General features: G+C 43.1%; 1 protein-coding gene across 1 annotated transcript in view; it reads right to left on the bottom strand.

Annotated features, from left to right (window-relative positions):
• SYN2 (synapsin II) overlaps positions 1–13,591 on the bottom strand; it is a 171,490-nt gene extending 157,899 nt beyond the window's left edge. Inside the window, 2 exon segments of the mRNA XM_021069343.1 lie at positions 13,030–13,300; positions 13,303–13,591. Of these exon segments, the coding sequence (XP_020925002.1) occupies positions 13,030–13,300; positions 13,303–13,420 (389 nt within the window). The 5' untranslated portion in view covers positions 13,421–13,591.

Here is a 26,700-nt window from a genome sequence, read left to right as displayed (position 1 = left end):
ATGGTACAGTAGTTATGAATACATACAATTATTAAGACTATGTAACAATATGCAAAAATTATAAGTAGAAAAAACAAAATATGAAATTATAGCCACATGATAATCACAATTATGTAAAAATATGCTTGCATATGGACAATTATTGGAGGAGAATATTAAAAAATGTGAAAGCAGCTGCTCTATTGCTATGGTAAAATTATGAGAGAAGCATGTGCTATTTAAAACTTCCTTTAATTATGTTGATATAACAATAAATCACACTTTACTACACTGCTTGTTTAATTGACACTCTTCCCAAATAAACTATAAGCTTTGTGAAGACAGGACAATGTCTCTTGTGCTCAGCCTTATAGCACCAGTTCCTACTAAATAATTCATGAAGGAATTAATGAAATAAATAGGAAACTTTAAATCCCCAGTAAAGGGGAGAAGTGCATCATTAAAAAAAAAAAAAAAAAAAAAGGCTGATCCCTATGTGTCTGTTTTTAAGCTCCAACTATGGGGAAAACCAAGTTAACCCAATGAAGAATCTCTGGAAAGTCTTTCTTCCTTCAAGGCAACTGCCCAGATCTTTGCCCTTGAAGGGTCTAGAGAAAGACCCAGGGTTCTGGGAAGTGAGCACAGCAGAAGGACAGTTGCGGAATTTCATAGTCCATGTGGAATCAGAAGGGACAAGGGCTTCATGTTCTTCCTCTACCCTCAAACTCACCGCCCTTTGACTCCCGGAACCTTGCATATAACTATAGCTGGAATTAAGGCAGGGAGGCAGGAAAGGGTGTAGGGAGATGGACTGGTTATGTGGGGGGAAAAAAGGCAGAAAAAAATAGATCAGCAGGAAACAGGGTTTTTTTTACTACAAACTTAAGTTTGATGCCACCCAGAGCTTTGGCTAAGAAATAAACATTTCCAGGTACAAAAGAAAAATAAGAAGCTTTAAAGGAATTGAGCTGTAGAGTGAAAATCTCCTTTCCTGACAACTTAAAATCAGTTTGAAATATCCAGAGGCACCAGAAGGACTCTAAGACATAAAAGTATTATAGGCATTAACAAAAACACATAGGGAAAGGAAACAATCTTTAAATTATTTTTCAACCAACCTCCAACACCTGTCACAGACCATACAAGATCTTTCCAGCTTAAGTAATTTTTTATCCATCCTTGGTGTTTTGAGGCAAAAGCATCATAATGGACTAATGCAGAACTCAAAAAGTTCAGCCGCATAGAGAAAAGGGACATTGAGTAAGGAGAAAAGGTTACAGAGAAAGAAGTATCTAGGTTTTAGATGCAGCGTTACCTATTTCATGTGGCTTTAAGCAAACCACACTTTCCCTGAGTCCTGGTTTCCTAATCAAAACAGGTAACCATACCAAATCACCCAACAAGATTAAGGTGACAATTAAATGAGTTAATTAATGCAAGCTGAAGTATACAATAAATTACAAAGTTTTACTTAAACATATGACCTTATTACAGAACGACAAATGCTACAATTTCCTTCAAGGGTCAAAGTTCAGAGCTATATGTCACCTTGAGGCTACAGGAAAATCACTCTCATCCCACTTTGCCAAGTCAACTGATAGTTTATTCTTCAAACAGTAGACTTTTCATGTGAGCAGGTGGCAATAAACAATGATTCTCCTTTTCCCACAATCTCAATGCTGAAATTTTACTATTCATTACTTAGGGTCAGAGAGTTTTTCTATTTTCTAGCTCCTTCCATAAAAATGCAAAAAAAAAAAAAAAAACTGTGAAAAGTGATTGCCAGTAGCCATTAACAACTCCTATTGAGCAGAGATTAACTCAGTCTTCTGAAAATTAAAAGCCAGGAAAAAGGGATGACAACAGGAATTTCGCCTATAATTCCCAAGAACCTCCTGATTTCAAGGAGGTTCCAACCACCAAACACCATTGTCTTCAACCAAAATTTCCCAATTTCCACATTTCAGCATATAAAAATCTTTCAGGAGTTCCTGTCGTGGCGCAGTGGTTAACGAATCCGACTAGGAACCATGAGGTTGCGGGTTCGGTCCCTGCCCTTGCTCAGTGGGTTAACGATCCGGCGTTGCCGTGAGCTGTAGTGTAGGTTGCAGACGCGGCTCGGATCCCACGTTGCTGTGGCTCTGGTGTAGGCCGGTGGCTACAGCTCCGATTCAACCCCTAGCCTGGGAACCTCCATATGCCGCAGGAGCGGCCCAAGAAATAGCAACAACAACAACAACAACAACAAAAGACAAAAAGACAAAAGACAAAAAAAAAAAAAAAAAAAAAAAAAAAAAAGACAAAAAAAAAAGTGGGGAGATGAGAAGACAAATAAAACCTGATTATAATACAATAAGTTAATAGGTATGAGAAGTAAGCAAATGTATTATGGTTTTTAACACAAATTGAAAGAATTTAAGGAAGTAGTAAGTCTAATCCTGACTCTAGCAGAGTCAACAACTGAACTGAATCTTGAAGATTATCCATAATTGTCCAGGCAAAGACTCGGGGAGAAAAAGTCTTTCAGATCACAAGACTAGTATAAATACACAGGGTCATGGCATATTCAGTTAAATCTAAGTAGTCTATCATGGCTAGATCCAAGTGGGTGTGGAATGAAAGAAAGGTAAGACTAAAGAGATAAGAGAGTCAGATGAGAAAAGCTTACTGTATACTTTCATCATGTTTCAGTCACTATTCTGTATATCTTTCAAAAACTATCCTCTGGGTAACCCAAAAGAACTTTTTCACTAGAGAGAAAGAAACAAGCCGCTTGGGTAGTGCAAGACTGGAGTTTTCATACTGAGGGAAAAGTTCTCTGCATTTGCAAGAAAGTAGGATTAACTTCAGAAGAATGGGCTCCTTGAAAACCAAGCGTCAATACAGACAAGGAAGGGAAATTCAGCCCTTAATTTTATTCCATTTGCTTTCCCTCAGCTTAGAGAAGTGGACCGGCTAATACTTTCCCGTACTGCAAGCTGAAATGGCTCTCATTCAGAGCTAAATCTCTAAAGATTTATGGTTTGGACTGGGTGAAAATTAGCAATTGAGTTAATTTGCATTTCACAGGGCATAAGCAAGAGCAAAAGTATTCTAAACCTTACAAGGGCAGTGAATAAGGATGAAATTCAACATAATAACATATCTCTACTCCTAGAATACTCTCTCTGTCCTTCTCTTCTATCCCTTTTCTCATTCTATGGATCTCTCTCTCTCCTCCACTCAATTCAGTGAAGATTTACTGAACTCAAGTTATGCGTCAGAGACTCTGCTGCATGCTAAAAATTAAAAGATGAATAAAATACTATGCTTGACTGCAAAGAATTCACTATCACATAAATGGAAATGGATCACTGTGTTGAGTCCAATGATAAAGATATTCACAGAATTGAAGCAGGGCAGGGAGAGGACATAGACACCCAATAACCTAGGGAGTAAAAGAAAGATTTCTGGAAAAGGAAGTATTCATCTCAGTCTCAAAAGATGAGTATGTGTTTAGTCAAGAAAAAGAAGAAAAAGAGAGGCAATTATAGTAGGAGTAGACAGTATAAACGGACAAGGAAGAGAAATGCCATAATGTGTGTACAGAACTGAAAACAGTCCAGTATTGCTGGAAATTGAAATTTAGGTATGGAAATAGTTAGACAGAGGTTGGAGAAGTAAGGATGGGCCAAACAGGAGGACCATGAACCTCACCTATAGGATATGGGAAGACACTGAAAAGCTTTAAGCAAAGAAATGATCTCATGGTGAGATCTGGAGAAGTTCTAGGTGAAAGCTAATGAGAACTTGAAATAAGGGACCAATGGTGCCTTCAATTGAGATAGAGAATATGTGAAGAGCTGGAAAAGAAGGAAAGATAAGCAATACAATGCTGAAACAAATGATGTTGAGTTACCCTTAACCACCCAGATGGAGATGTCCAGCAGACAAATGAACACATGTTTGACAATCAGGTCAAAGTTATGGGCTAAAAATAAAGATTTGGAAACTAACTGCATTTAGGAGATAACTAATATCTTGAGGGTAGATGGACCAGGGAGAGTATACAGAGTAGAAAATGCAGGCAGAAAATGGAGCCTTGAGGAACACCTGCATTTAATGAAGTAAGCAAAGGAAAAGAAGTAAGAAGGAACTTTCAAAAAACAGGTATGAAGATAACAACAAATGCAGTGTTCAGAAGCCAAGCCATTTCTAAATGGAAGACAAAACTGTGTCAAACTAATCACAAGTGTGTAGACTGATATCTTCCTTTGGATTTAGCAATTAAGTAACCTCACAATAACCATTTGTAGTATAATGGAAAGGGCAAAGGTTAAAAGTCAATGCAGGAAGGGAAATATGGAATAAGGAAGGAGAAAAAAAAGAGTGAGATTTCTCTCTGATGTCTAGAAGAGTGATTAAGAAGGTGAGGAGTAGTTTTTGCTTGTTTATTTACAGGCATGGAACAAACAGTAGAAGCACCCTCTAGGAACTAAGAGCATGAACAGAAAGAAAAAAAGGGATGAAATTTAGAGCAAGGTAATGAAGAAGGCAGTGGGAGACAGGTCTTTTTTAAACAGATACCCTCATCCCCTGAGAATGGAATAAAGAAAATGAGAGTTGAGGTAAAAGAAAGAAGCAGAAGAAGAGCATTCAAAGACAACTGTGCAATAATGGTACAGAATCCTGAAAGTCAAGTACATGTCCAGGGAGAGGGTAATCCAGAGTACAGCAAAAGTTTAGAATTAAGAGTGAGGGAGTTCCCATCGTGGCACAGTGGTTAACAAATCCGACTAGGAACCATGAGGTTGCAGGTTCGGTCCCTGCCCTTGCTCAGTGGGTTAACGATCCAGCGTTGCCATGAGCTGTGGTGTAGGTCGCAGATGCGGCTCTGATCCCACGTTGCTGTGGCTCTGGTGTAGGCTGGTGGCTACAGCTCCGATTAGACCCCTAGCCTGGGAACTCCATATGCCACGGGAGCAGCCCTAGAAAAGACAAAAAAAAAAAAAAAAAGAGAGAGAGAGAGAAGAGAAATGAGTCAGAAAAGGTAAACTGGGACAGACTGAATAAGCTTGGTGAGCAATTGTGTTAGAGAACAATGTTATGAGGAAATTAACTCTGTAAAATCTGTGAATTCTTTGATTCTGTTTAAGAATATTCCGAAAGCAATGTGAATGATGGACTGGATAGAGGAAAAGAATACAGGTATCACCTTTTAAAGCCATTCTGTGTATTTCACTCTTCCTTCATTTCCCTCTGTAACCACTTTTCTTAATTAATCACGAGTGAAACTGAAGTTATTTTTTTCATTTCATTTATTAAGTAAAGACTTATGTGGTTCTGTCCCTAACTGTTTAAAATAGCTGCATCAAATGGGTGTTTCTCTAATAAAAAAAAAAAAAAAAAACTACCCTCACCCTAAGTTATATTGCCTTTTAAAAAAATACCAAAGAGAGATGTCAATAATCTTGTCTTTGAGCCCTAGCTCTCAATTTTAAAAAATTCCCCATCCCTGAAGTGTGCAAAATAGACAATCACCTGCACGATAAAATTTGGAAAACTCAAAAAAAGGAGACCAAGATAGGTTAGGTACCTGCAGAAACATGGAAGGTGCAACAATTATCAGTACAGCTCTTTACGCTTTACAAAGTGCTTTTTCAGAGCCTTATTTCACTTAATTCTCACAACAATGCTGTAAGATATACATACTGTTAACTCACTTTACAGATAAGAAAACTACTCTTTAACTGTGATTCTACAACCTAGTACAGTTTCTGATACATAGTAGGTCTCCAAAGAAAATGTGTCAAATGCATGGGGGGAGAGGGAGGCTCAGAAGAGGTCATTTAACTCTGATAGGGTCATATAGTTAATGGCAGAGCATAGATTTCAACCATAGGTCCTCTGACCCTCAATCCTACATGTTCATATTGTTTCATGCTGCTGAAAAGAGGAGGAGAACTGAGTGAAGTGATCGAATATAATTATAATGTGCTTTACAACTGTACACGAACTGATTCAAATTTCAGAAATGCCTGCTGTCAAGTAACCTCCTATTCTTAGGCTGCATGGGCATCCTTAGAGTTCGAGGAGCTGTGGCATTCGTTCACTTTATTCTCTTGCCCTATTCTAAGCTCCTTCCTCTCGCTACATTTAAGTTGGGTCTGCAGAACAGAAAAGCATTCTATACCATCTCCTCTCTCTAAAAGGCAATGGGGTAACCTTCTGACTTGAGTATCTCCTAATTTTTCTGCTGGCAAATTTCTCTCTTTTATTTGGGAATCTATCAATCTGGGTTCAGATCTTGACACTTCAGCTTAATAGCTATTTTATATTTGATAAGTGGCTACTTTAATGAGTCTGTTTATTCATATATATAATGGATATTCTACCTACTACTCAGAATCATTGTGAAGATAAAATGAGACAATGGGTATGAATATGTGCAAACTACAACCCAGTGCACCTGTCAGGGATCAAGAAATAAATGCTGTTAATCAGCATTTCAATGTATGTATACAAAGTTCTTAGATTTATCAGGGAGAGAAGAATTCAACCACAAGTCCACAATTTCCATCACTGAGGAGGAAACATACACCACGGTTATTACAGGATTAGCCTCCTCTTTTCAGGATACCACACGGTAGCAATACTGTGAGAAGGCATACTGAATGGAGAGTACCTGAAGATGATGTTTTGATGTTTTCATCCAAGGACATGTTTAGTCACTTATTGACCTATGCCACCTCTTCCAAAGATTCACAAGCAGTACTACATAGAATAAATCACAGAGCTAAAGTTTTTGAAAGAAAACAATGTAGTGCTATGAAGAATCTTACTGAATGTCTATCTGTTTCAATCCTCTCATTCAGAAAATCAAAATCCAAAGAGAAAAAGCTGTTTACCTAAGAATACCCAGTAGCATATTTTTTCAAAAAAATTTTTTTATTCTGCACCCGTGGAAGTTCTCAAGCCATGGACTGAATCCAAGCCACAGATGTGACAAAGCCAGATCCTTTAACCTACTGTGCTGGCTGAGGATCAAATCTGTGCCTCTGCATTCTTAATCCACTGCATCACAGCGGGAACTCCCACAGTAGCATTTTTTAATGATACAGATATTTCTAACCACAACATCTTCATTCCTCTGTGTTCCTACAGCATTTTATGCAGATTAATTACCATATTAAAATCCTATTTAAATGTCTGGATGGACCCCAGTAGACAAGGCCTACCCCCATATTAATCTTATATTCCCAGTACCTGGCCTGTTTAGATGTTCAACTGCACTGAGAATATACCAGTTAAAACTGTTTTGTAAACTCAAGGGGAAGGTAAACTTGAAGGGAAGTTTCTAGAAAACTTGCTATTTAGGCCTCCATCATACTTGGCTTAGCGAGATATTAAAAAGGCTGATGTTTCTATAGATCTGAATTTGGGTACAAAAAGACAGCAGGCAATTTTTTTTTTTTTTGCTTTTCAGGGCCACACCTGCAGCATATGTAAGTTCCCAGGCTAGGAGTCCAATTGGAGCTACAGCCACCAGCCTATGCCACAGCCACTGCAACATGGGATCCGAGCCATGTCTGCAAGCTACACCACAACTCACAGCAAAACCAGATCCTTAACCCACTAAGTGAGGCCAGGGGTGGAACCTGCATCGTCATGGATACTAGTTGGGTTCCTTACCACTGAGCTACAAAGGGAACGCCGACAGTAGGCAATCTTATATGGAAAAGGACACAGGTAAAAACGGGTCCCTAAAAGCAAGATCATCATAGTAGCACAGTCCCACTATATTATTTTATTAGAGTTTATGACAAGGTTTCTAAGAGTCTCCTTAAATCATTTTACAATGACTTTTGCTGAAACAACAATAACACAAATAAGACAGTGAAACTTCTGGTGGGGATATATTGCAATATGCTCATGCAATTCTTTTTTAAGCATTTACAACTCAACAATGACTCTAAAAGAAACAGACACAAACAAAATTTCTAATGAGAAAAAATGGTGAATTTAAGGAATCTACTCACAGAGTGACTTAAGGGTCAGAAGATGTGGGTTCTAGTCTCTGTTCTCTCACTAACTTCATATTTTACCTTGGGCAAATTATTCCATTTCTCTGTTCTTAGAAGAAAGACTGAAGTTCTAGATCCTAGTTCTGAGAAAACTTGAACAAGCCACTTTCCCCACTTCAGATCAAGATTTCCCTCATTTATCAAGTAACACAGATGACCTTCCAGCTCTAATAACCTCAAATTCTAAGCTATAGGCTACTACTGCTATGAACGATGAAATTCTACGGAATCAATATGTTGGTGTTAGTCAGAAACAGGACATAACGATAAAATATTTGGCAGAGAGAAGCCTTAAACCTCACTCGAGCTCCCCCACAAGTTTCAATTCAAAAATTTTCCAGAGCCATTCACAAGCACTGGTCCAGACAACTGTACTTTGAATTCCCCTATTTTTAATGTAATGCCCAAAGACTGACCAGAAAAGAATAGAAACAGGTGCCTCTCAGATAATGCATGAATTCAGTCTCTTGGTTATCTCCCTCTTTTCTACTACTGTACTTTCCTTATACAATCCACTGTCAAACCTATCTGAGCCAAACCTATCTCTTTTGATTTAAATTCTTCTAGGCTCAGTTCAAATCTCACTACTTCATGAAGTATTCCTTTCCAATTCTAGCCCACAACATCTATAGTACAGTACATCATTGTGGTAGGAATTAAATGATATTTGTGAAGAACTTGGTATAACATCTGGCATATAGCAGTTGCTCAAAAAGTAGTAGTCAGCGCTGTTCCCACACCTTCAGCACTAATCATATACACTTTAGTTCAGTGCATCTTAAATTTAATGTGCGTGTGAATCACCTGGAGATCTTACTCAAATGTAAATTATGATTAGGCAAGTGTGAGGTGGAACCTGATGATCTTTAGTTCAAAAAGCTCTTGGTTGATGCCAATGTTGCTGATCCAAGGACCACACTTTGAATACAAGGGGAAGTTTTTAGTAAACTTTTTTTTAGAATGTATTTATCTTATCTATCCACCCAGATAGAAAGATTTTAGAAGAGAGAAACTATGTCTCATTTTTCTTAACATATATGTGCTATATATACAGGTGTTCAATAAACATCTGTAGACTTATCAAATATGCAGTCTCTAGATATTCTAGATAATCTCTAGCATGCTTGTACCATACTGATTTTCAAATTCAAACACTAAGACATTTGAGGTCGAAAAAGGTCACTTGGTTAATGCAGCTGGCTGGAATCACTGGAACAGAGGCAGGGGTGAATCTGAGAGAAAACTTACCTCTTCACCAGAAGAATATTAGAAAAAAAACAACATATACACATGGATGCTCATTCCTTGTTCAAACACAAAAGTCATTAAAGTGCGATCTTAATTACACTTCAAATTTAGGACAAACCTTAAAAGAAGACATGTATTTTTCAGGTACGTATTTTTTTAATTAATAATAATTATTAAAAAGGTATATAAAGAGCTTGACTTCATTTTTAGTGGAACAGAAACATTTTTCAGTGATCCTTTAGTGTGCAATTAATCTAAAGATCTCAGGCAACCAATGAAAACACATTTCAAGCAAAAAAAGAGAGAGAAAGAAACACCCTCTAATTTTCTCATCAACCTGGTCAGTGATAAGATCCCCAAACTCCATGTCTGCAACTATAGAAATTCAAAAGAATCTGCTGTATATCAAAGCTTCTCTGGGAAGCTGCTTATTTTAAGCCCTTCTTTTAAATCTCTAATTATTTAAATACTTGTTAAAACTCTATTTTAGCATTCCCTAATTCAGACAGAACAAATATTCTTAAATTTTACTGGGAAACTATACTCTGACTTCCTATTCAAGCACCAGGAAAATAATGTTGGCCCTGTATGACACCTATTCACAGAATACTATCTAGATACCTTAAACTGTGAGGCGAATTTACTAAAATCAGTCTTCAGAGCAAAAAGCACTTTTTTAGGTCACTGAGCTTGTCATACATAGGCAACTGCTTCTTAACTCATAGAGGCCTTTCAATAAAACCACTCACCAATATTTAACTGAGATGTTTTTAACAAATTTAGACACCTCAAAAGAAGACAGACTCTGCAATTCTTTTTTTTTTTTTTAATTGACTTTTGTCTTTTTAGGGCCCCACCCATGGCATATAGAAGTTCCCAGGCCACAGGTCTAATCGGAGCTATGACTGCAGGCCTATGCCAGAGCCACAACAATGTCAGATCTAAGCCGCGTTTGCAACCTACACCATAGCTCACGGCAATGCCAGATCCTTAACTCACTGAGCAAGGCCAAGGATTGAACCCACAACCTCATGGTTCCTAGTCAGATTCATTTCCGCTGAGCCATGACAGGAACTCCAGACTCTGCAATTCTCAGAACTGCTACTAAGCACAGAAACACAGAAGCACAAAACTGCTGTCAGGCACAAGATAAAAACTGGGTTTATTAGTTTAAGTAAATCAGTGTTATTACTTCAGAGAAAATCAGAAAACAGTTGGGAGTCAGGCAATAAAAAAGTGGCTTCTATTACTTCCATCAGAGGTCTACTCTCCTGAGCAAGGAAAATTCTCTGGTTCGTGCCAGGCAGGCAGTCTTCCTAGAGAATACTACTATCCAAGGAGAGTTTCAAATCTCAAGCCACTGAAGCAGTTATAAACATATGGGTATCTTCCTACCTGGAGGTAGCTAACTAGTAATTAGTCCCAAAATAAATGCCTTCAATAGAGTAGGAGATCAGGACCAGGTATGAGAGGGTGAGATTCTTGCATTAAAAAATGAAGCAGGAGAGTTCCCATCGTGGCTCAGCAGAAATGAACCTGACTTGTATCAATGAGGACGCAGGTTTGATCCCTGGCCTCGCTCAGTGTTTAAGGATCCCGTGTTGCTGTGAGCTCTGTTGCTGTGAGCTGTGGTATAGGTTGCAGATGCAGCTGAGATCTAGTATTGCTGTGGCTGTGGCACAGGCCAGTGGCTACAGCTCCAATTCAACTCCTAGCCTGGGAACCTCCATATGCCGCAGGTGTGGCCCTAAAAAGACCGAAAAAAAAAAAAAAAAGCACCAATATCATTCTCATCTCTCCCCTCCTTTTCCTGACCTTTAAGACTCATCTTTTGTGAAGCTTTCTCCAATAACTGACTCTCACTAATCACTCTATTTATTGAATGCCTGAAACACTAGTCTCTAATGATTCTAGATTCCTTTTTGTTAACTGTTTCATGTTTTCATTTTGTCCCTCAAATTTGAGTGTGAGTTCTCTGTAAGGGCCCTATGTTGTCTAGCCCCTAGAGGGAGCTAATTATTAATACTGCTAATAATATAATAAAAAAAAAAAAACAGTGAGGCAATATAAAATAATGGAGCGGCAATGGTAGAGGTCAAATTCTGGCTCTGCCATTTGACTGTGAACACATTCCTTCAAAAGCTCAGTTTGGTGGTGAGAATTCAATCAATATAGATAGAGCACCTAGTACAGGGTCTGGCACATAACGGACACTCAATAAAGCTTAGTTACCTTCCCTCCCACTTAATAAGCACTTGTTGATATGAACTGAGTTAGTGTAACTCTCCTAGGGGCTGCCAATGGCACCATTATATACTCTTTTGCTTTCCGAATTACCCTCTTGCTTGTGCCTTTGTCGTTTCCTAACAAAGATTCCTTCAAATTTTCTACTCTATAGTCCTGAGAAAAAGCCAACTACACAAGTCACCCAAATGACTATTCAGAATGGTCATATCAGAGGCCAGCCAGAGGGCATCTCCACGTTTACATCTCACTTCCATCACACCCATGCCAGCACTTTCTCCCTCCTGGTCTTCCAGTGAGAAAATGATAAAGGCAGCAAAGCAACCAAAAGAGGAAATGGAAATAAACAGCTCTGTGGTCCCTCTGTGCCTTCCTCTTGGGAGGAAACACAGGTCTAGTTTCCAAACCCAACTCTTGGGGGTGGGGGGGCTTTCCATGTTCCAAAAGAATCCTCTTTTTCCTCACCTCTTCTTCATGTCTTCAAGCCCTTAAGCAGTCAATTTCACTATCACTTCCCACCCCAGCCATGCCCTGGGTCAACTTCCTGCTCCATAAAATAGAACCTCTTTTAACTGATTTGTCTTAAAGCATGTCATTCATGCTTTTATCAACTGGAGGTCACATTTTTCCCCCACCCTTCACCCTTCCGAGTTGGAATATTCCTTAAAAATAAACAAATAAATAAATGGGGGTTCCCCTTCTACTGCATTAAGGCAGATCTCTTTTTATTTGTATCCCTTTAGTAATCCAGAATATTATACCTGGGTCATCACCTTTTCAGCTGGAAAAAGCCACCATCACGTCCACCCCAAAACACATACAAAAAAAATTTTTTTTTTTTTTTTACTCCGCAAATCTGCCCCCCCTTCTCCCAGGGCTGCACAAAACACAGGAATTGCATTATTCTTAAACGACTTCACTGTGCTGCACAGGAACAAACCCGTGTCCACCTGGGCTCCCACATCTGTGATCTGATCAACCTGATGTCAATACTGACATCAACCTTCATCAGGCCAGGTGAAAATACACCCCTCGCCCTCCCCCACCCCTCACCCACTTTTATTCCTGATTCGCCCTGTGCCTCATAAAGCAGAACCTTTCTTATTGGCCTCAAATGTTCCTTCGGGGATCTGGGACCATTTTCACCCCAGCTTCTATGTGTCGAGGGTGAAAAGATTGTCTCCCCCGCACCCCCTCCCCAAAAACTCTATTTCCTAAGACTCTTCTTCCCTGTTGCATAAAGTAGCTCCAGCTTTTCTGTGTTTGGGGATTTGAACCAACTGAGGGGCTATTTTACCTCAGACTTCACCTTTCCAGCGGGTCAGTGCCTCCCCGCCCGCGCCCCCGCCCCCGGGATACATACACTCTCGCTGGACCCCGTTTCCTCGCTGCGGGACCCGGGACCCTCCTTTTTATGGTCCGACACGCTTCCCCCGCGCCGGGAGCCTACTCTGTGCGGCCCCAGCTGCCCAAGCCCCGGGCCCCGGGCCCCTACCAGTCGGTGTGCGGCTCGTCGACGACCAGCAGCACCTTGGCCTTCCTGGCGGCGGCGGGCGGGGGCGCGGGCGCGTCCACCAGGCCGGCCGAGGCGGCCGTCTGCTTCACCGCCTGGGACAGCGAGCTGAAGAAGCTGCTGCCCACCGACGGCGCCGCCGCCGCTGCTTGTGGTGCGGGTTGCGGCGCGGGCGCGGGGGCCGGCGGCGGCCTCCGCTCAGGGCCCGGCGAGGCGGCCGGGGGCGCGGACGAGGCCGAGGCCGCGCCCGGGCCGGGGGCGGGGGCGGCGGGGGCTGCTGGGGCTCCGGCCGCTGCAGGTCGGTCATGTAGCCATTGGGCAGGTTGGCGATGAAGCTGCTGTCCGACAGCCGGCGCCGCAGGAAGTTCATCATCTGGCTAGAGGGGCTGGGGGCGCGCGAGGCGTCGGGGCCGGGGGGCGCGGAGGGCGAGAAGGAGGCGTCGGCGGCGGGGGCTGAGGTGGCTGAGGTGACAGAGGCGGCTGAAGCTCTGTCCGCGGCGCGGGAGCCCAGCAGACAGCCGCGGCGGACTGGGCCAGGCAGGCGGAGCGGCGCGAGGCTCAGCGCCAGGAAGCGGGCGGGGCCGGGGGCGGGGCCAATGGTCTCCCCCGCCCCTCGCCGCAGAGCCGGCACCGCCCCCGACTGTCCGCCTGCGCACCAGGCACTTAGCAGCCAGCCTGCGGGGTCTGGGGACTCCGGATGGCGAGCGCGAGCGCCAGGCCTCTAGCGTCCAGAACGTGGCTCTGTGGGGAGGGCGTGTGAACTATTTCTGCTCCCCGAGTATAGGGAAAAGGGAGCTGAGACCCCCCACCACCACCACCACCTTTTTGGTTGGGGGAGAAAAAAACCATGTCCCAGCCGAGATGGAGGCGAAGGAAACTGTCCCCACTCCCTTTGGCAGGAAGAGAGGTGTCAGCCTTCCTACCCTAAGGTGAGGGAGAAGCCATAACCTTCCTGCGCGTGGACACACACACACACACCGGTGAGAGAACAAAAACAATCCCTTCCTCGGTGCTGGGGGAGAAAGACATCCCACCCAGGGTGACGAGGCAAGCCCTAGTGGTAAAGCGAACTCTCATCTCCTCTACTTTGGGGAGGAAGGGGATGGGAGACAGGCCCTCTCCACCCCGTCTTGGAAGCATGTGTAGGATGCACTCTCGGTGCCTTCCTTACCTCAAAGCACGCACTCCTCTCCCCCTTCTCTTCCACAAGTGTAAGGCTGAAGATCCCCCCCTCTCCCCGCAAGGACCCTCCCCGCCCCCAGTCGTATATCTAAGGCTCTCCCACCTCTTATGTGTTCTACTTGCTGACAGGAGTTGGTGCATCCTATGTAAGATCAAGAAGGTCACCTTCTCAAGATCTTTCTATTTGTTTTTCCAGTTCATTCATTGGCCAGATCTGCCTAAACCTCCATGAAGTCTGATTACCACCTTCCCAAACGCACACTATAAATCTTGTGTGCCCCCTGGACCTTTGTTTTCAGCTCTCATGAGGTGAAATCCCTGTGATGTATTGGAGCAGGTCACAGCAGGTACGCTTTACATTCAGATCTCTCTGGGTGATGTGTGACCTTGGGCAAATCAGCCCTCTGAGCCTCTTTTCCTCACCTGATAAAAGGAGATAACACTATTCAACATTGTTACACAGTAAATGATATCATGTATGTAAAGCACCTGGCACACAGTAGGTATGCTAGTAGTGGCACCAGGATTCTTAGTCTTATTGGAATTATTTCTCAGTAAGTGTTTATCAGGCTGAATGGAATCAATGAGCAGCTTGTCACTAATGTTGGCAGGCAGTTCTCACTTCCTCCATCCCAGCTGGCACTCATCTTGGGAGCTGGAGGTTCACAATCCTGCTCTGAGCCGGAGACCCAGGGATGTCCAAGAGGTCTTCAGTCAACTATAGTAATATATAGTCTTCTCATCTACTGTGTGCCAGGTGTGGTTAGAGCTAGATAGAATGATGTGAATGGTAAGTGGCACCTGTTTTATTAGTTCATCTATGTGGGCTGGAGGGGAGACTAGGGAACACAGACATAGAACAATCACCACAATAAAGTGTGTGGAACACCCGTAATAATACAGCAAGGGATTCATTCTGCCTTTGGGGCTTAAGTATGGCTCCTCAGAGGAGGGGACATTTTGAGATGGATCTTGAGGCAGCCCTAAGAGTTTACCAGCAGAGAAGTGGGGAAAGCACTCAGAGAAGGCCAGGAGGAGTGCTCCTTGATAATTCTTCTGGGAAGCCTTGCCTCAATCCTCCATGGTGAGCTATTTTGTCACCTGTGCTTAGCTTTGTTATAGCCCCTGAAGAAATGATAATAAAATATTCTGGTGACTAGCATGTAAGCTTTTCAAGGATAGGATCGTGTCTTAGTCATCTCTGGACCCTAACACCAAGTACGGTGTCTGATACATAGTAAGGACTCAACTGTTTGAGAATCCAACTTAGATCTTCTGTCTTTTGGAGAACAAAACTGATGTCAGCAGCAACTTAAGTAAATAAACTTAGTTGAATGTATTTTTTAGAAAATGAGAGGGATCTTTTCCAAAGGCATGAATCTCTATAATGATGGGATTTCAGACACTATCATTTCAATTTTTTGGATGACCAAGTTATCTCTTTTTATATTTCACTAAGTTATTCCCCCTAAGCATTAAGCTTGTAGTGTGTTTCTTTTTAAAAAACCAACCAATTACCCAGTGAGATCCTGCTATAATACAGCACAGTCGCTTGTTTTATCTAGTAACTTAAGACGGAACATGATGGAGAATAATGTGAAAAAAAGAATGGATATAAATGCATAACTGGGTCACTATACAGCAGAAATTGACAGAACATTGTCAACTATATTAAAAAAAATTTAAATCAACTGGAGTTCCCATTGTGGCTCAGCAGCAGCGAACCCAACTGTATCCATGAGGATGCAGGTTCGATCCCTGCAGTCGCTCAGTGGGTTAAGGATCCAGCGTTGCCGTGATCTGTGGTATAGGTCACAGACTAGGCTCAGATCCCATGTTGCTATGGCTGTGGCATAGGCTGGCAGCTGTAGCTCTGATTCAACCCCTAGCCTGGGAACTTCCATATGTCACCAGTGCTGCCCTAAAAAAAGCAAAAAACAAACAAATCAGCCAATTACCAAACTGAGTACCTAAGACACACAGGCATTACACTAGGCCCTGGAGAATAAAGGAGACTTAGGGATGAAGAAAACCCAACTCTGCCCTTAAGAAGATGGCTCAGGAACTTCACACCATGGTGCAGTGGGTTAAGAATCCAACTGCAGCAGCCTGGGTTGCTGTGAAGGTTCAGGTTCAATCCCCTGCCCTGTGCAGTGGGTTAAGGATCCAGGGTTGCCGCAGCTGGAGCATAGGTCAAAGCTGCGGCTCAGATTCAGTCCCTGGTCCAGGAACTTCCACATGCCTCAGGTGCAGCAGTAAGGAAAAAACAACAAAAAAAAAGGCAGCCCAGAGACATGAACACATAACTAGCAATAGCAGAGCAGTCTGCGTATGGCCAGAAAGTGGAGCAGGCAGTGAGTCTTAGAGGAGCAGAGGAGGGAGAGATCTCTGGGGTAGGAGCAGATTTCATGGGGGAGGTAGAGCTCAGGCCTCATAACAGGTAGAATTTGGATACCAGGACAGGGTGGAGAGACAACTGAGACAGAAGTGATGGCAAGAGCAGTCAGGAAAGCTGGACCAGATCAGTTACAAGAATGTATAGATCTTTCCTTGAAGGCAAAGACCTTCCCTATATTATGACTATACTCCTTAAGCCTTAGACTAGCCCCTGGCATGTAGAAAGCACTCAAATGTTTGTAAGAGAGACTCTGAGAGGCTATACTTATGTGTATGTTTATTTTGTTAGATGGCAAGCACCTTACAGTGAGGAATTCTGTCTTCTACTTCTCAGAAAGAGCTGCAAAGCCTGACATAACATCCAACACAAAGGAAGTATCCCAGTCTTAGATGCTGGATCAGAATGTTCCCAGAGTCTGGTTAACTGTAGTTTCCTTCACTGATACAGTGGAGACCCCCCAAACCATTAAAGATATTCATCAAATGTTCTACTCATTTTTAATTATTTTCTGGTAGATTTTAATAAGAATAATATTCTTATGGAAGAACAGACTATGTTCTTATGATTGGACATGAGTGGTTATTAATCAATTGACTATGATTAGAAGACCTTCATGGACTTCCCATCATGGCTCAGTGGTTAACCAATCCAACTAGGAACCATGAAGTTGTGGGTTTAATCCCTGGCCTTGCTCAGTGAGTTAAGGATCTGGTGTTGCCGTGAGCTGTGGTGTAGGTCACAGATGCTGCTCAGATCCCAAGTTGCTGTGGCTCTGATGTAGGCTGGAGGCTACAGCTCCAATTAGACCCCTAGCCTGGGAACCTCCATATGCCACAGGTGCAGCCCCAGAAAAGATAAATAAATAAATAAAAATAAGATTTTCATTTGCTTAAACCAGTACACTCCGTGTTCCATAGTCCTTGTCAGGAATTATAAATGGGCTTGAGTTTTTAATGAGCTGTAATAAAAATCTTTCTCCTATCCTTACCTGTGGATTTAGGTTCCAGCTACAGGGAGAACATAGCACTTTTCATCTATCTTTTTTTTTTTCTTTTTGTCTTTTTGCCTTTTCTAGGGCCTCTTCCTATGGCATATGGAGGTTCCCAGGCTAGGGGTCCAATCGGGGCTGTAGCCACTGGCCAACGCCAGAGCCACAGCAACGTGGGATCCGAGCTGCCTCTGAGACCTACACCACAGCTCATGGCAACACCAGATCCTTAACCCACTGAGCAAGGCCAGGGATCAAACCCACAACCTCACGGTTTCTAGTCGGATTCATTAACCGCTGCGCCACGACGGGAACTCCACTCTTCATCTATATTATGTCTTGCCTTTGCTCTGGAATTGAAGGGGGAGCAGGATTTGGAAATGCTATAAAATGTAAACTTCTAGTGCAGTTAGCCCTAAGACCAGCCAACCATTCCCCATCTCCAGGTAGAAGGCATTTCTGGCAGAGCAATCAGTGAGGGGATAGGGTCTCTCCCACCTTAATCATTCGGGAACGGAAGAGCCAACTGTCAGAATCTCAGAGGTATCCTTCAGGTCCAGAAGCCTGGGACTTTTTGAGGTCCATCCTTGTGGAATCTTTATCTTTGTAAACATAAGTAAACATCTGGCAACTGCAGATGAAAGAATCCCGCTAAAATCCGGAACCAATTTAAATACTTTACCGCCTCTCTGATTTCTCTGTTCCCCTTGAGCAACAACAATGCAGTGGAGAAGGCTCACAGAGAGACAAGCTGGGAACAAGCCAGAGGAGCAATTGAAGTGCCTTCTCAGAGCTCAAAAAGCAGATCTTAAAGGAAAACTTTGGCATACCGAGCCACCTGGCAGAATGCTTACTGTCTCAGTTCTATCCAGACAAGGAAGTTTGCTGGAATTTCCCACCACTGGCTCTTGCTCACTCCTCAGGATCAGGGACCCCATTCAGACCCACCTGCTCTAAAGAGAAGTAGAAAGAGTTTGGGATGCAGAAACTGTGGGTTCTAGTCCTGGCTCTGTCACTCATTGGCTTTGTAATTTTCAACAAGTTGTTCAGCTCCCTGGGCCTCTTATGCAAAATGAAGGAAGAGGTTCTGCCTAGGGCTTCTTATGAAATAACATGGGAACACTTTGAAGGGGACAAAGCTTTACCAGAAGAGGCGTCATTATTGCCTTCTATACTGTCTTCTTACTGCCGTTTGGAGAGCCTGAGTAAATTGAGGTTTGTCATCTCCATTCAGGTGGGCCTTTGTGACAGTATGCCTTCCTTCTCTACCTCTGTATAGAAAGCAGCTATGTCCCAACTCTGAATTCCCCAAAGGTTGCCCCATCAGCTCGGCCCATTTGCTATACTTAGGAATATAAGTTCAATTCTAAATCTGCTTCGTGGTAATGATAACCTTTTTTTTTTTTTTTTTTTTAAGAGCAGCACCTGCGGCATATGGCAGTTCCCAGGCTAGGGGTCAAATCAGAGCTGTAGCTGCTGGCCTACACTATAGCCACAGCAACTCAGGATCTGACTCAAGGCAATGCCAGATCCTTAACCCACTGAGAAAGGCCTGGGATCAAACCTATATCCTCATGGATACTAGTCAGATTTGTTTCCACTGAGCCATGACGGGAACTCCTGGTAATGATAACATTGAACAAATCATTTTCAGCCTCAGTTTCCTGATCTGTAAAAGAATGGTGATAATTACCATAATGACCCTGAAGGACTATTTCGAGGACTAAATAAGATCAAGTATTTGAATGTATTTTATCAGCCGTAGAGCACTGTGCAAATGTTAGCTGTTAATATTTCTGACGCCCAGGGAATCACAGAATTTGCCAATAGTACAACTAAAACACACACACACACACACACACACACACACACACACACCTCAAAAAAAAAAAAAAAAAAAGGGCTCTCCTCACACATACTTATCCCCATGTTACACACCCAAGAGAATTCATGGAAGGCATGAGGTTGGCCCTCTGAAGCTACTCCCAGGTATAGTCATACCTGCCAAAATAAATGCAACAACCACTTCAGCTGATGGCTTCTACCTTTCTGGATGACCTTGAACAAGGCACTTCACTTTGATCTCAAGGCTTCTATTTCCTGGCCTGAAAAATGAGGGGAAGTGAGCTAAGCTGGGTGATCCCTAAGGTCTGGTGTTGTGAGATTCCCTGGGAGGGGCCCCCCAGGGCAAATAAGCACCTGACATCACCAGGCTGAGCCAGGAAACATAGGGCAAACACTGAGCCCTGGCAGATGGTTTTAGGAAGAGAGAGACACGGGGGTGCCCAGAAAAAACACAGGTGGCATAAATTCTCATTCCAAGTCTGCCCCTGACTTAAGGGACTCAGAGATGGTCCCCTCACCAAGTTTCCATTTCTCCAGAAGTACAGGGGACACAATAATAACTACAACTGATTAGATGCCGACCAGATGCCAGAAACTATCCATGTGTTGTCTCATTTAACTTCCCACAAGGGAGGTGTAAAATATTCCCTTTTCACCAGAAGCAATTAGACTTCAGAGTAGGTACACCAACTAACATGAGATCTTAGAACTAAAGAATTACAGAGCTGTACATCCAGTCTGGTTGCCTCCAAAGCCCAAGAGAGTCTGCATTAGGGTAGACTGACAGGTGCCATCCTTCAGCAGCTTGCCTAAGAAACACACTTATTGGAAGCCATAGGTGAAATGATATGCTCCCTGGACTTGCCTCAGCTTCCCTGACATCTCCCTTTGCCCAGATTCCTGCAGACATAGGAGGCTTGGCATCCTGTGTAAACATTCCCACCACAGAAACAAGCTAGCTTCAAGCAAGAAGAATCTGGCTGAGGAGACACCCCTCCCCCATAAACCCCACTCCTACTCCCACCAAGCTTGGACCACAGCTCCCCACAGAGCAGCTCTGGCCTCTTGCGGGATGTCCGGGTATTGGCTGTTGCCATGGTGATAGAGGAACATTACTGTCACGCATGCAAAAGCAGCATAGAGTAGGTTTCCCCCGCCTGGAAGACTCAGAGGATTCATCACTAGGTTGTTTTCCAGCAGCATCTGAATAGCACTTCACAGACAAGTAAAAGAGCATCCCTTCCGCTTAGCATTTGACCCCACCCCAGGGACAGAGCTGAGCCTTTTATACCAAGTCCATGAAGAAGGCAGCCCCCTCCCTCTACCTCTGGGACAGTTCCTCTTCAAGAAAGTGCCTTGCAGGTGGTAGGAAGAGGTATTTGCAAAATGCCAGTAAATTAGCTGTTTACAGAAACAGTGGGCAGCCCCTGACTCTCCATCTTGGCCACTCCCAGACTGTGAGTCAATTAGATCTTTGGTGTCAAACCCATATAGGTTTATCCTCTGCTTCAGCCACCTATTAGTAAGGCAATCTCATGCAATTTCTTTAATGAAACTGAGATTATTTTAAAGTGGGGTTAATCATTTTTTTGCAGAATTGTTGAAAAAAATTAAATGAGATCATGTATAAACAGTGCCCAATACAGTGTCTGGCACATGACCAGTTCATATTTATGATAGAAATTATTTTTAAGAAGAAATGTAATGAAACTTATGTTCTGATTTGGAGACAGACAACATCGAATCTCAGGTTCACCACTTAATAGCTTAAGAGCAATGTAATATTCTGAAGTCAGTTTTTTAAAGCTGTTTCCTTATACATAAAATGAAGAGGTTAGGATGAGATTCATAAACTCAGACTCCTATAACCATGTATTCTATTATTTCGAATATATGGTTATAGGAGTTCCCACTGTGACTCAGTGGCTTGAGAACCCTAATAGTGTCCATGAGGATGCAGGTTTGATCCCTGACCTCACACAGTGCGTTAAGTATCCGTCATTGCCTCAGGCTGCAGCAGAGGTCACAGATGCAACTCAGATCCTGCACTGCTGTGGCAGTGGCCTAGGCCAGCATGTGCAATTCTGATTGGACCCCTACCTCAGGAATTTCCATATGCTGTGGGTACAGACCCTCAAAATAAAAAAGAAAATATGGTTATAATGTCTCTACTGGGAATCTGAGGATTTGAACTAAAAAGAAAAGAAAAAGACATCCTCCTCTCAATTGGTGAAAGAGTGTGAGGCATTAATAGCATCACTCCTTAATGCAAATATCTGTACATTAAGAACTTTTCCCCACCCCCATCCCTGACACCACATTATGTGAGTTCCTGCCTGGCTGTCCCCAGGGAAAGTTTTCTCAGTGCCAGGGCCAGCTCTGAGCAGATGGCCCCAATTCTTCTCTTGAAAACAACTAGCTCCAGGAATCAGAGAAAAACAGAGTCACAGTCCAAGGTCAAACACTTGACTGTTGTTTTAATGAGTGTGATTCAGCCTGAAAGTCTATCAGCACTCTCTGTCCATCTCCTCCCCTTCACTCTGCACGTCTGCAGGACTCTGCCAGGATAAGAGGCCCTCTCGAGGGCTGAAGACACCTGGTTGTCTTGCCTGTCTCTTGTTCCTGACCAGGAGTGAGTCAGTAGTCCTATTTCTTGGTTTTATCTTTTCCCTACACTGCCACTGTCAAGAGAATGTCTTTTCTCATCTCCAAAATAGCATCTGGTCCATTTGAAACAGGCTAGCAATAGGCTCTCTGCCAGCACCCTCATTTCTTGGAAGACGGAAGGCATCCCCTATCCAATTATCTAAAAGTCCCTTTGCCTGGTGATTCAGCCAACCTCTCTATCAAAAACCAGTCCTGGGTATCCTAAAGTCACCTTGAACAGATCGATTGTGATTCAAGTCTTCACACATTGCCTTGAATTCTTAAAACAACTCTACAAGGAAGAAATCATACTCTCATTTAAACAAATGAGGCAACAGAGGCTCAGAGAGGGGAAGGGACTTCCCCAAGTTCGCACAGTCTGTCACAGAAGAGCTGAGATTCAAACTCTAATTTCCAGCTTTGGGAGGAAGTATTGAACACTCATTTGCCACTTGCTTTTCCTACAAGCCATAGTGAGAGCTTTGGAAAGTGCTAGGGATTGGAAAGCATGGCAGCCAAGGGTTGCAGAAAATAAGCCCCTGCGTCACCTCTAGTGTGTCCCCAAGTCTTTGCCCAAGATGTCCCCTCTGTCTGGGATACCCTTCCCATGCCTCGCAGCATGGTGCAGTCAAACAACTGCAGACTTTGCAGTAGACAGAGCTGTTTTGGATCCTGACTCTACCACTTGCAGCTTTACAATCTCAGACAATTTGTCCAATCTCTCTGAGGTTTTCTTCCTCTGTAAAGGGCTGTCTATGTCATAGAGTTGTCATGGGGATTCATGCTAAAAGGGCCTAGCATGTTACCTGGCAGTTAATAGGTGCTGGTGATTATAACCAGCCCTTCCCCTTGAGCTCAGGCACCACCACCTCTGTGAAGCCCTCCCTGACTGCCCCTCCTGCTCTATGCCCTAACAGTCATTCATTTTTTTCTTTCTTCATTCAACAAATATTTAAAATACATAAATAACAATCACAGTACTCAGCACAGTAATTATTGGGTCACAATCCATTTCCCTCATTAGCCTGGGATCTTTCTGAGGGCAGAGATTTTCGACTGGGTCATTTCTGAATCCTGAATGCCTAGTCCAGGGCCTGGCAGGAGGAAGGAAGGAAAAAGAAAAGAAAAGACAGAAGGAAAAGAAAACAAGGCACAAGACTGCGTATGAAAACCTGCTCCCCCTCCCCCCATGCGTCGTCTCTATCCAGGCGGACTGGAGAAGCACCTGGTCCTCCCCCAGGCTCTTGTGAGAATGCCTCCCAATTCCTCCGTTGACCGGAGCCAACAGCAGGATGAGAATATCAATGACCGCCTGAGTAGGAAGCCTTGGATGAGCCCGCATTGAGAGTAGAGACCGTGGTAGGCGCGGCTGCAGAAAGGAAAATTCCGCCAGTGCTGCCTCTGGGGACCGACAGCCGGCCCAGGCCTGGTAACGGCGCGTGCGGGCTGTCGACCAGCTCCGCCCACCCCAGCACTGCGTTGCCGCTTGGACAACAGCTCAGCCCGAGGGTGGTGAAGGCAGCTACGTTGTCTCAGCAGGAAGGCAGGAGGCTCGACCCTGTTGGGGGCGGGGGTGGTGGAGCGTGCGAGCCCCACAGTTGTGCAGCGCAGGAGCTGGGAGCCCCAAGCCTTGGGTAAAAGCATCAGAGAGGAGGAGAGGAGAGGAGGGTCTCCTTCCTCCCTGCTCCCCAGACAAGTGCCCCCGCCAACCACCACATCATCCGAGGGACTTGTAAAATTCCTTTCTAATCCCATCATCCTTCCTCCACAAATCGTAAAGCCACTTGGTAGTCAGGCATTCATGCTTCTCCATCCTGCTTGACTAGCTCATCTGGTCTTGTTTGAACTGCTCTGCAACCATATTCAACTTCTTTCTGGTTCTCAAACAAGCCTTGTTCTGCCATACCTCTGTGCCTTTGCTGATGCTGTTCCCTTTGCCAGGAATGCACTCTGCCCATGCTCTGCTGTGTGGGGTCAGTTTCCCAGAAGCAGACCCTGAGACTAAGATTTGAGTATAAACACTTCGCTTAAGAGGTGATCCCAAGAAGCACCAGTGGAGACGTGGACAAGTGGGACCAGGAAGGGATGGAAGCCCAGAAAACGTGCATTGGTGAGCAGGTTACCACTTTGGGCAGCTGGGGCTCAATCCCATCGAGCAATGTGGGTAGATATTGTAGAACACATCTTGGAGCTGTCCCACTCCATGAGTGAGAAACTAGGCATTTAGCCACCAAATCCTGTTCCATATTGGTTGAGTACTGTCCCTGGGAGCATTAACTATCACCCCCCTCTGCCCCGGCATCCTACCCTGTGCAAGAGCCAGGTTCATCCCACCACCAGTGCTAGCTCTCAAGTAGAGCATTATAGGATACTAGTAGCATCAGCTACCCTTGCCAAACCAGCTAACTACTCCTTATCTTTAAGACCTAGCTCAAAAGCCAATCCCAATAAAATTTCAAAACCCCCTCTGCATTCCCAGGGCATGTTGAACATAACTCTACTGAACATCTCTCTTTATTCATTGTAGTGATTTTCTGCCTATCTTCTCCATTGGACTGTGGGCTCCTCTAGGATAGGAGCTGTGGCTTTATTAACATATGTGTCCTCAACTCCTAGCACAGAATGGCACATTAGATAATAGGTGCTCATTAAACATCAGTGATGGTCAAGAATGCTAATGAACACTGACAAATTCCAAAGCCAGCCCAAGACATGATTTTTTCTGGAAGGATGCTGGAGACCTGGTTGCCTTTTGTAATTTCAGGAGAAATTGTATATGTCTTTAGAAAGTATAATACTGAATCTGCCTCCATTTCCTCAAAATGATTAATTATCAGGATACAAAAGATTAGTCTATCCAAATTGTCTCAGATTGAAGCAACATAAGTTTTATTTTGCCATCTTCTGCCCTGGTGTGGACAGACACCTTGCAGAGGATAAAACGGCATTGCATTCACACAGATTTGTAATTGTTCATAACATGCACACCACCATCAACCTATTTTAGTATCCATGGCACCCATCCTGGAGGAGCTTAGCTGTATGGATAGGTCATTCCTCTGACAGAACCCTTAGCCACCAGCTCTGTCCCAAGGGGTCTGGGTCTTGCCTGCAGGCTGGTGGCAAAAACTGGAACCCAAGTCAAGTCAGATGTGATGTTCCCCAAGATACATTGAGGCAATACTGCCAGAGTGGAGATTTACAATTGCCACCAAACATCAGTTAGGAAATATGAGGGAAGGGAAAAATATTTATAATAACAATAAAATATCTAGATTATCCATCAGTAAACTTAGTATGCAAATTCTATTTGAAAAAAGTTAACATTTTAAGGGACACCAAAGAACACTTTAAAAAAAGAAGGTATATTTTTTCTTGGGTAGGAAGACTTAACATCACAGAGATGTCATTTATCCCTAAATTAATCTGTAATGTTATGCAATTCCAATAGGAAAAATACCAGCAGATTTGGAGGCAGGGGAACTAGACAAATGGATTCTGAAATTCACATGAAAAAATAAACAATCAGGAATAGCCAAGAGAGTTCTGAAAAGGAATAGAAAGGGACGGAGTGGCTCTCTTAGATATTAAAATATGGTATTAAGTTACAGTAATTTAAACAGTGTGGTACTTGTGCATCAAGAGACAAACAGATCAATGATATAAAGCTCAGAAGTAAATCTAAATATATCCAGAGATCTAGTACAGAACAAATGTGGCATTTCAAATCAGTGAGAAACAAGATTATTCAATAAACATTGTTGGAATAACTGGTTAGTTATTTTGGGAAAAACTTAAATTAGATCCATATCTCACTTTATTATAGCAAAAAAAATTTTCAGATGGATCTAACCCAGAACAGTAATAGAAAAAAAATGAAGGGAATTTTGCTTTATAATCTTGGGGTGAGGAAAGCTGTCTAAGAAAGACATCCCAGTCATAAAACTTAAAAATTGACAAATCTGACTGCCGTAATGTTTCTCCATGGAAAAAAACCTTCATATATTCAAAAGGCAAAAGGCAAACTGGGAAAAATACTGGCAATTCATACCATAGGCATAGGTCTAATTCACTTAATATATTAAAAGCTTCTATGTATTGAAGGAAAAAAATTCTATAGCAAAATAGTTAATAGACATGAAAGAAAGGAAATATAAACGACTTCTAAACCTCATCATAATAAGAGAACTGCGTGATGGAGAAATGCCTGTCTGTTCTTTTGTATCTCTAAATTTTATATCACCTGGCTATATTACCCAGTTTAAAAAACAAAAAACAAAAAACAAAAAAACTCAAGCTCAAAAAAAAAAGAACAAACAGGCAGTTCTCTGAAGGTCTAGTGGTTAGGCTTTCACCACTGTGGCCTGGGTTCGATCCCTGATCTTCGAAATGAGCACCCCACATCAAGCCGTTGCACACCACAGCTCCCCCTCCCCAGAAAAATTATTTTAAAATAATATTCAGTAAGACTCTGGGCACTAGCTGAAAGGACAAGTGTGGGCATCAAAGTCATACATGGGAAAACAAGTAATAACGTTGATAGCCAAGAAAGGTAAAATTAAGAGCAAGGTTGGGGAGTTTTAGTGCTGTGATC

The sequence above is a fragment of the Sus scrofa genome, chromosome 13 (assembly GCF_000003025.6).
Source record: "Sus scrofa isolate TJ Tabasco breed Duroc chromosome 13, Sscrofa11.1, whole genome shotgun sequence".
NCBI lineage: Eukaryota > Metazoa > Chordata > Mammalia > Artiodactyla > Suidae > Sus > Sus scrofa.
Note: the sequence above shows the minus strand (reverse complement) of the source record. Positions and strands in the feature narration are given on the sequence as shown.